Genomic DNA, 10,060 nt, shown 5'->3' with positions numbered 1-10,060 from the left:
TCTCAGTACAGTAATCTCAGTACTCAGTGCAGTAATCTCAGTGCAGTAATCTCAGTACTCAGTGCAGTAATCTCAGTACTCAGTACACTAATCTTAGTACTCAGTGCAGTAATCTCAGTACTCAGTGCAGTAATCTCAGTACAGTAATCTCAGTACTCAGTGCAGTAATCTCAGTACAGTAATCTCAGTACTCAGTGCAGTAATCTCAGTACTCAGTACAGTAATCTCAGTACTCAGTACACTAATCTTAGTACTCAGTGCAGTAATCTCAGTACTCAGTGCAGTAATCTCAGTACAGTAATCTCAGTACTCAGTGCAGTAATCTCAGTACAGTAATCTCAGTACTCAGTGCAGTAATCTCAGTGCAGTAATCTCAGTACTCAGTGCAGTAATCTCAGTACTCAGTACACTAATCTCAGTACTCAGTGCAGTAATCTCAGTACTCAGTGCAGTAATCTCAGTACTCAGTACAGTAATCTCAGTACTCAGTGCAGTAATCTCAGTGCAGTAATCTCAGTACTCAGTGCAGTAATCTCAGTACTCAGTACAGTAATCTCAGTACTCAGTACAGTAATCTCAGTACTCAGTGCAGTAATCTCAGTACTCAGTGCAGTAATCTCAGTACTCAGTGCAGTAATCTCAGTGTAGTAATCTCAGTACTCAGTGCAGTAATCTCAGTACAGTAATCTCAGTACTCAGTGCAGTAATCTCAGTACTCAGTGCAGTAATCTCAGTGCAGTAATCTCAGTACTCAGTGCAGTAATCTCAGTGCAGTAATCTCAGTACTCAGTACAGTAATCTCAGTACTCAGTGCAGTAATCTCAGTACTCAGTACAGTAATCTCAGTACTCAGTACAGTAATCTCAGTACTCAGTGCAGTAATCTCAGTACTCAGTGCAGTAATCTCAGTACTCAGTGCAGTAATCTCAGTGCAGTAATCTCAGTACTCAGTGCAGTAATCTCAGTACAGTAATCTCAGTACTCAGTGCAGTAATCTCAGTACTCAGTGCAGTAATCTCAGTGCAGTAATCTCAGTACTCAGTGCAGTAATCTCAGTGCAGTAATCTCAGTACTCAGTGCAGTAATCTCAGTACTCAGTGCAGTAATCTCAGTACTCAGTGCAGTAATCTCAGTACTCAGTACAGTAATCTCAGTACTCAGTACAGTAATCTCAGTACTCAGTGCAGTAATCTCAGTGCAGTAATCTCAGTACTCAGTGCAGTAATCTCAGTACTCAGTACAGTAATCTCAGTACTCAGTACAGTAATCTCAGTACTCAGTGCAGTAATCTCAGTACTCAGTGCAGTAATCTGTGTGTGAGTTTAGACTCTGCGTTTCCGGTTGATTTCTCGGTGATGGCGACTGTGCGAGCTCACCGCGGTGCTCAGTGTTTCCTGTTGAGTTTGTACGACAGCGAGGGAGTACAGCAGCTGGGGCTCGAGCTCGGCCGCTCGCCCGTCTTCCTGTACGAAGATCAGGGGGGACAACCAAGCCCCGACCTTTACCCCGTCTTCAAAAAGGTCAACCTAGCCGACGGCAAGTGAGTGAACCACCTGAAAAACAAAGATGTTGATAAAAGTTAGTGGAAAAAGATAGTTTTGTGATGAATGTTGATATTGCATGTGTTTATATCAATACTGTTACAGTACACACGTTCAGCACAGGGAGGGATGCGTAGCGGACTGGAGAAGACTGTTCTGCAGGAACTAATGGACAATAATATAACTTGTGTGATTATTCCAGACATTTAAACACTACACACTTTCTACAAAGTCAGAGCAGCTCACTAACCTAGTTTATTCGTTTGTTAGTGTTTTATAACCTCTTTATGCATACAGAGATTGGTGTTAAGGACCACTGTTTGTACATTTGAGGGTACATCTACCCTGCATCGCTTGCACCTGGAGAACACTTGGAGTACTCAGGGCTATTGCTGTATTCGTCTTGATGAGAGATGTATATTTTCCTCCTCAAATAGTGATCTGTAGAGCCAGCGTTATCGATTTAACCAGTGACTCTTAGTTGAGAAGGGGTAGGGTAAGGGCTACTACCCTGAGTAGGTGTTGCAAGTTGAGGAGGCATTTTCTTTGGCTTTTCCTGGTCGGAGTTTAGGAATTACAAGTTGCGACCTCAAGTCAAATGCTACACATTTCTCAGGTCTAGAGTGCCAATGGCGGGACATTTGGCCTCACACAATGCCAGTTGAAGGCTAGTCGGCTTTGAAATGTTATGAGTAGGCATATAATTAAATATGGGCAAATATTTAAAAAATAAATAAATAGTGCCTACGACTTTTGCACAGTACTGTAATTGAAAAGGATTTCCGTAAATTGATAGGCCTTCCCATTCCGTATCGCCCTCCCAAACTCGGCTGGTAACCTCTTAGAGTTTCAGTAAAATGAGTCTAAAACGCCTGTCCAAGGCATACCCAACGTCAAATTAAAGCTGTTCTTGAACCATTCGGAAGACATGCATGCTTCTGGGCTCTTTTGAAAGGGGACACTCTGAAGTTTTCCCCAGAAGTCAGAATTACTCTAAGTGGTACTGGTGTTGAGTAATAGTTTGAAACAGTATATAGTACTATATACATTGGAATACTGATATATCGGTACTGAACTATTTCTTTTGTAGGAGTGTCATTGGGTTCAGGAAGCTATGCCAGAGGGAATATCGTTCTTGCCAAGTTTGGGGGGTGGGGTGGGGGGTGGCATGGGCAGATTTAGTGATTTGGGGGCCCTAGGCAAAATATAGAAACGGGTTCCCAATTCAATTGCACACGCTAATTTACCTCAATTATCCATGAGCTCCCCTTCTAGGTTGTGATGCTTGCTGCTGCATGGTGGTGTCTCCTGGTTGTGTCCAGTTTCTAAAAAGGAGTGAATGAGAATGTTTAACAACATGTTAGATGAAGAACACAATCTGGCTACCATATACTACAATACACACAAATACATGAGAAGCTTCTCTCACTCGGAGTCACTGTAACAGGAGCGGTGAAGAGGAGTCTGAAAGCTATACTCACATTAGGATACAGAAATATGAGGTTACACTCGGGAGTGTAAAGTTGAACTTTTCAGATTTCAAGGCGGTTGCCTACCTTTGCCTAGTGCTCAGTCCTCCCCTGGAGGGTGGTATGGAATAGGTGGTCTGGTGGTGACACACCTGTCACAGGTAATAAAGTTATTCTTCAGCAGTTGACTGTTTTTCCACACTGGCCCTCTGACCAAGCTTCCTAAACCCAAGAAGACTACCATACAGGAAGTAGTTCAGTACCATGGTATTCCAACAGATATAATATTGGTTCTCTGAATAACTTTGTCACCCTTTGAGTTTGGGAGGGTGATATGGAATGGGAAGGGCCACTAATTTACCTTGGCCTCCCTTACCTTGTGGTCAAACACCAGCCACAGGTGAAAGTTTTGTCTTGCAGTTTTCTAGAAAAGGTTTTCTTTCCTTCAGGAAATTCACTTCCAGTCTACAGACAGTTCTAATCTTTGACCTCTGACCTTATAGGTGGCACAGATTGGCGTATAGTGTGGAGGGAAAGAAGGTCACACTCTACCTTGACTGTGAAAAGGTCATGACCCTTGACCTCCCCCGGGGTGACGACCCCAAAATCAGCACTGAAGGAGTTATGGTGTTTGGAAGACGACTCCTCGAGGAGGAAGTGTTTGAGGTGTGTGATGTATTTATGTGTGATGTTAAATGACATCAATCCATCTGCTTGTTCACGCATGTCTCCTGGCACGAAAACACTCAGTCTTATTGAAAACGCTGTTTAACTAAACAAGCCGTGTGTGTGTGTGTGTGTGTGTGTGTGTGTGTGTGTGTGTGTGTGTGTGTGTGTGTGATAGGGAGAGATCCAGCAGCTGTTAATAGTCCCAGATCCCAGTGCAGCAGCAGATTACTGTCAGAACTACATCCCTGACTGTGACTACACCCTCCCTTACACCAGCCTGTCACTGGACCCTGAGGAGGTAGCCCCGCCCACAATGATTTAAATATTAATACTGGTTTTACATGAAACTCCAACATCAATTAAACCAATTACTGATACAGGAATTTAGCTATGAAGAAGTTTTTAAGTTGCTTTATTGTGCCTCTAAAATCTGTCTCATTCATTTGTCTTTCACTGCTTGTCTCACTCTCTGTCTCTGTCTCCCTCTCTCTCACTTTCTCTCTCTATCTCTCTCCCTCTCTCTCACTTTCTCTATCTCTCTCTCTCACTGTCTCTCTCTCACTCTCTCTCTCTCACTGTTGTACTGTCTCTGTCTCACTCTCTCTCTCACTCTCTCTCTCTGTCTCCCTCTCTCTCACTTTCTCTCTCTCTCTCTCTCTCTCTCTCTCTCTCTCTCTCTCTCTCTCTCTCTCTCTCTCTCTCTCTCTCTCTCTCTCTCTCTCTCTCTCTCGGTTTTGGCGATGGTTTATTTCAGTGTTAAACATGATGTCAGACTTTTCTTGCCAGAAAAACAGACATGTGTGCACCTGTATTAAGTCTACAAATAATTATGTCTGTGTGTGTGTGTGTGTGTGTGTGTGTGTGTGTGTGTGTGTGTGTGTGTGTGTGTGTTGCCTATGGCTACAGTTTTTATGATGTACTATCTAGACACTTGGCAGAGATTTTTAAAGCAGGAACAGAAACATAAATAAAGTTTTTTTTTTTTAGAAGAGTTACAGCAGAATCTGCACTTAAGTATTAATAATTATGTTCGATTAAAAATTATTGTTTAATTTTTGTAGAATTATTATTGCCTTACAAGAATTGTTGTCATGACAACGTGTGTTTAGGTGCAGAAAGTTCCCAGGAAGCCGGCTGTTGAGGAATATGACGACCTCTACAGTGACCTCTCAGTTTCCACGGTTACTGCTGGACCCAACATCACAGAGTATGAGGTGTGTGGATGCGGTCACAGCACGGTCACACAGTGACGGTTCATTAGATCAGGAAGCTGTGGCCACATAAGGAAATTCTCCTCAAGTTCTCTTACTGTTCTCCCGAAGGTCTCCTAAAGATCACCTGAAATTCTTCCAAAAGTTGTCCTGAAGTTCTTAAACGCTAAAAAGTTCTTACAATTTTTTAAAAGATCTCCCGAAGCTCTCCTACATTTCTCTGTAAGTATCTATCATTAAAAATCTCTCTCCCATTTTACAGATTGTGGAATATGAGGAGCTTGATAATGGGACGGAGTACGAGGTGAGAGATTATGAGGAGTATGAGGAATACGAGGAGTACGAGGATCGCTATGGACCGGCCACCAGAAATGGAAACGACCTCTGGAATGGACATGTACATTTTTCACACTTTCTCTACTTTAGATGTCCATCAGATTATCCACCTAAACTACACAATTCTGAGAGTAGCTACAGTTTACTCTCCTCTCTCTCTCTCTCTCTCTCTCTCTCTCTCTCTCTCTCTCTCTCTCTCTCTCTCTCTCTCCCTCCCTCCCTCTCTCTCTATCTCTCTCTATCTCTCTCTATCTCTCTCTATCTCTCTCTCCCTCTCTCTCTCTCTCTCCCTCCCTCTCTCTCTCCCTCTCTCTCTCTCTCTCTCTCTCCATCTCTCTCTCTATCTCCCTCTGTCTATCGCTCTCTCTCTCTCCCTCCCCATCTTCCCATCCCTCTATCCTCTGTTCTGTCTCCAGACATCTGCAGAACCACAGAAAGGAGAAAAAGGAGAACCTGCCATGCTTTTAGAGGTTTGTGTATGTGTGTGTGTGTGTGTGTGTGTGTGTGTGTGTGTGTGTTTGAATTACAATAATGAGAAGTTTCTAAAAGAATTCTAAGGCTTTCTAAAAAAATTGCTCACTTGTATTCACAAGTTTACCCTCCCCCGTTACCCTCCTCTCCCCCGTTACCCTCCACTCCGCCGTTACCCTCCTCTCCTCCGTTACCCTCCTCTCGGACGTTATCCTCCTCTCCCCCGTTACCCTCCTCTCCCCCGTTACCCTCCTCTCCGCCGTTACCCTCCTCTCCTCCGTTACCCTCCTCTCGGACGTTATCCTCCTCTCCCCCGTTACCCTCCTCTCCGCCGTTACCCTCCTCTCCTCCGTTACCCTCCTCTCGGACGTTATCCTCCTCTCAGACGTTATCCTCCTCTCCCCCGTTACCCTCCTCTCCCCCGTTACCCTCCTCTCCCCCGTTATCCTCCTCTCCGCCGTTACCCTCCTCTCCGCCGTTACCCTCCTCTCCCCCGTTACCCTCCTCTCCCCCGTTACCCTCCTCTCCGCCGTTACCCTCCGCTCCCCGTTACCCTCCTCTCTGCCGTTACCCTCCTCTCCCCCGTTACCCTCCTCTCCCCCGTTACCCTCCTCTCGGCCGTTACCCTAATCTCCGCCGTTACCCTCCTCTCCGCCGTTACCCTCCTCTCCTCCGTTACCCTCCTCTCCTCCGTTACCCTCCTCTCCCCCGTTACCCTCCTCTCCGCCGTTACCCTCCTCTCCCCCGTTACCCTCCTCTCCGCCGTTTCCCTCCTCTCCCCCGTTACCCTCCACTCCGCCGTTACCCTCCTCTCCGCCGTTACCCTCCTCTCCCCGTTACCCTCCTCTCCGCCGTTACCCTCCACTCCGCCGTTACCCTCCTCTCGGCTGTTACCCTCCTCTCCCCCGTTACCCTCCTCTCCCCCGTTACCCTCCTCTCCGCCGTTACCCTCCTCTCCCCCGTTACCCTCCTCTCCCCCGTTACCCTCCTCTCGGCCGTTACCCTAATCTCCGCCGTTACCCTCCTCTCCGCCGTTACCCTCCTCTCCTCCGTTACCCTCCTCTCCGCCGTTACCCTCCTCTCCCCCGTTACCCTCCTCTCGGCCGTTACCCTCCTCTCCGCCGTTATCCTCCTCTCGGTCGTTACCCTAATCTCTGCCGTTACCCTCCTCTCCCCCGTTACCCTCCTCTCCCCCGTTACCCTCCTCTCGGCCATTATCCTCCTCTCCCCCGTTACCCTCCTCTCGGACGTTATCCTCCTCTTGGACGTTATCCTCCTCTCCCCCGTTACCCTCCTCTCCGCCGTTACCCTCCTCTCCTCCATTACCCTCCTCTCCGCCGTTATCCTCCTCTCGGCCGTTACCCTAATCTCTGCCATTACCCTCCTCTCCCCCGTTACCCTCCTCTCCCCCATTACCCTCCTCTCCCCCGTTACCCTCCTCTCGGCCATTATCCTCCTCTCCCCCGTCACCCTCCTCTCGGACGTTATCCTCCTCTCCCCCGTTACCCTCCTCTCCGCCGTTACCCTCCTCTCCTCCGTTACCCTCCTCTCCGCCGTTATCCTCCTCTCGGCCGTTACCCTAATCTCTGCCGTTACCCTCCTCTCCCCCGTTACCCTCCTCTCCCCCATTACCCTCCTCTCCCCCGTTACCCTCCTCTCGGCCATTATCCTCCTCTCCCCCGTTACCCTCCTCTCGGACGTTACCCTCCTCTCCCCCGTTACCCTCCTCTCGGCCATTATCCTCCTCTCCCCCGTTACCCTCCTCTTGGACGTTATCCTCCTCTCCCCCGTTACCCCCCTCTCCACCGTTACCCTCCTCTCCTCCGTTACCCTCCTCTCGGCCGTTACCCTCCTCTCCCCCGTTACCCTCCTCTCGGCCGTTACCCTCCTCTCCTCCGATACCCTCCTCTCCGCCGTTACCCTCCTCTCAGCCGTTATCCTCCTCTCCCCGTTACCCTCCTCTCCCCCGTTACCCTCCTCTCCCCCGTTATCCTCCTCTCGGCCGTTATCCTCCTCTCCGCCGTTACCCTCCTCTCCTCCGTTACCCTCCTCTCCGCCGTTATCCTCCTCTCGGCCGTTACCCTAATCTCTGCCGTTACCCTCCTCTCCCCCGTTACCCTCCTCTCCCCCATTACCCTCCTCTCCCCCGTTACCCTCCTCTCGGCCATTATCCTCCTCTCCCCCGTTACCCTCCTCTCGGACGTTATCCTCCTCTCCCCTGTTACCCTCCTCTCCCCCGTTACCCTCCTCTCCGCCGTTACCCTCCTCTCCGCCGTTATCCTCCTCTCGGCCGTTACCCTAATCTCCGCCGTTACCCTCCTCTCCCCCGTTACCCTCCTCTCCCCCATTACCCTCCTCTCCCCCGTTACCCTCCTCTCGGCCATTATCCTCCTCTCCCCCGTTACCCTCCTCTCGGACGTTATCCTCCTCTTGGACGTTATCCTCCTCTCCCCCGTTACCCTCCTCTCCGCCGTTACCCTCCTCTCCTCCGTTACCCTCCTCTCCGCTGTTATCCTCCTCTCGGCCGTTACCCTAATCTCTGCCGTTACCCTCCTCTCCCCCGTTACCCTCCTCTCCCCCATTACCCTCCTCTCCCCCGTTACCCTCCTCTCGGACGTTATCCTCCTCTCCCCCGTTACCCTCCTCTCCCCCGTTACCCTCCTCTCCGCCGTTACCCTCCTCTCCGCCGTTATCCTCCTCTCGGCCGTTACCCTAATCTCCGCCGTTACCGTCCTCTCCCCCGTTACCCTCCTCTCCCCCATTACCCTCCTCTCCCCCGTTACCCTCCTCTCGGCCATTATCCTCCTCTCCCCCGTTACCCTCCTCTTGGACGTTATCCTCCTCTCCCCCGTTACCCCCCTCTCCACCGTTACCCTCCTCTCCTCCGTTACCCTCCTCTCGGCCGTTACCCTCCTCTCCCCCGTTACCCTCCTCTCGGCCGTTACCCTCCTCTCCTCCGATACCCTCCTCTCCGCCGTTACCCTCCTCTCAGCCGTTATCCTCCTCTCCCCGTTACCCTCCTCTCCCCCGTTACCCTCCTCTCCCCCGTTATCCTCCTCTCGGCCGTTATCCTCCTCTCCCCCGTTACCCTCCTCTCGGACGTTATCCTCCTCTCCCCTGTTACCCTCCTCTCCCCCGTTACCCTCCTCTCCGCCGTTACCCTCCTCTCCGCCGTTATCCTCCTCTCGGCCGTTACCCTCCTCTCCCCCGTTACCCTCCTCTCGGCCGTTACCCTCTTCTCCTCCGTTATCCTCCTCTCCGCCGTTACCCTCCTCTCCCCCGTTACCCTCCTCTCCCCCGTTACCCTCCTCTCCGCCGTTATCCTCCTCTCGGACGTTATCCTCCTCTCAGCCGTTACCCTCCTCTCCCCCGTTACCCTCCTCTCCGCCGTTATCCTCCTCTCGGACGTTATCCTCCTCTCAGCCGTTATCCTCCTCTCAGCCGTTACCCTCCTCTCCCCCGTTACCCTCCTCTCGGCCGTTACCCTCCTCTCCTCCGTTATCCTCCTCTCCGCCGTTACCCTCCTCTCCCCCGTTACCCTCCTCTCCTCCGTTACCCTCCTCTCCGCCGTTACCCTCCTCTCGGCCGTTACCCTCCTCTCCCCCGTTACACTCCTCTCCCCCGTTACCCTCCTCTCCGCCGTTACCCTCCTCTCCTCCGTTACCCTCCTCTCCTCCGTTACCCTCCTCTCGGCCGTTACCCTCCTCTCAGCGAGCATGTGAAGGTGAAGCGATGTTGTGTTCGGAGTTAAACAGTTACTCCACAACAGCAGTGAATGAAGCTGTCCTGAGTCGAGACAACGCCCATGACCATATAAGGTCATTTTTAATTTCAGGTTATCGCACTGCTTTATATTACATCGTCATTCAAATGTGTAAATGATGCGGAAGATTCACTCGCGGCATCTGATATTATATTTTATTCCATGGACATTCAACAGAACGGAGGAATTTATATATGATCTATTTATATATATTTATGTGATATTAATAGTGTGTCTTTTTTCAGTGTATTAAAGTCTGCATTCAGAGTAATACTGTTCTGAACGTTATTAGTAATCTAAAAATAATCAGATTACATTACTTTCATATTGTGAGACTTGGATTATGTGACTGATGATGTTTCTATGAAGTCATTAGTAACTGTAGAATACAGCTACAGAGTAACCCTCACATCCCTGTATATTTGTGTCACTTTCACCCTGACAGTGCTGTAATTGTTTACTTGTTCTCTGGCATTGCACAGGGAACCCTGATTGAAGGACCTTATGGCTTACCAGGCCCTGAGGTAATGTGTGTGTGTGTGTGTGTGTGTGTGTGTGTGTGTGTGTGTGTGTTCATGTTCATATATGTTTCTGTTCAAT

The 10,060-nt window shown here is 49.7% G+C and overlaps 1 protein-coding gene across 1 annotated transcript in view; it reads left to right on the top strand.

Annotated features, from left to right (window-relative positions):
- Nucleotides 1-10,060, top strand: part of col5a3b (collagen, type V, alpha 3b) — a 48,921-nt gene that overhangs the window by 11,605 nt on the left and 27,256 nt on the right. Inside the window, exons 3-9 of the mRNA XM_053676340.1 lie at nucleotides 1,327-1,540; nucleotides 3,514-3,676; nucleotides 3,855-3,977; nucleotides 4,789-4,893; nucleotides 5,153-5,287; nucleotides 5,643-5,696; nucleotides 9,943-9,984. Of these exons, the coding sequence (XP_053532315.1) occupies nucleotides 1,327-1,540; nucleotides 3,514-3,676; nucleotides 3,855-3,977; nucleotides 4,789-4,893; nucleotides 5,153-5,287; nucleotides 5,643-5,696; nucleotides 9,943-9,984 (836 nt within the window). The remainder of the gene's footprint in view (nucleotides 1-1,326; nucleotides 1,541-3,513; nucleotides 3,677-3,854; nucleotides 3,978-4,788; nucleotides 4,894-5,152; nucleotides 5,288-5,642; nucleotides 5,697-9,942; nucleotides 9,985-10,060) is intronic.

The sequence above is a fragment of the Ictalurus punctatus genome, chromosome 26 (assembly GCF_001660625.3).
Source record: "Ictalurus punctatus breed USDA103 chromosome 26, Coco_2.0, whole genome shotgun sequence".
Classification (NCBI taxonomy): Eukaryota; Metazoa; Chordata; class Actinopteri; order Siluriformes; family Ictaluridae; genus Ictalurus; species Ictalurus punctatus.
The sequence above is the reverse complement of the archived record's forward strand: the minus strand, read 5'-3'. Positions and strand labels throughout refer to the sequence as shown.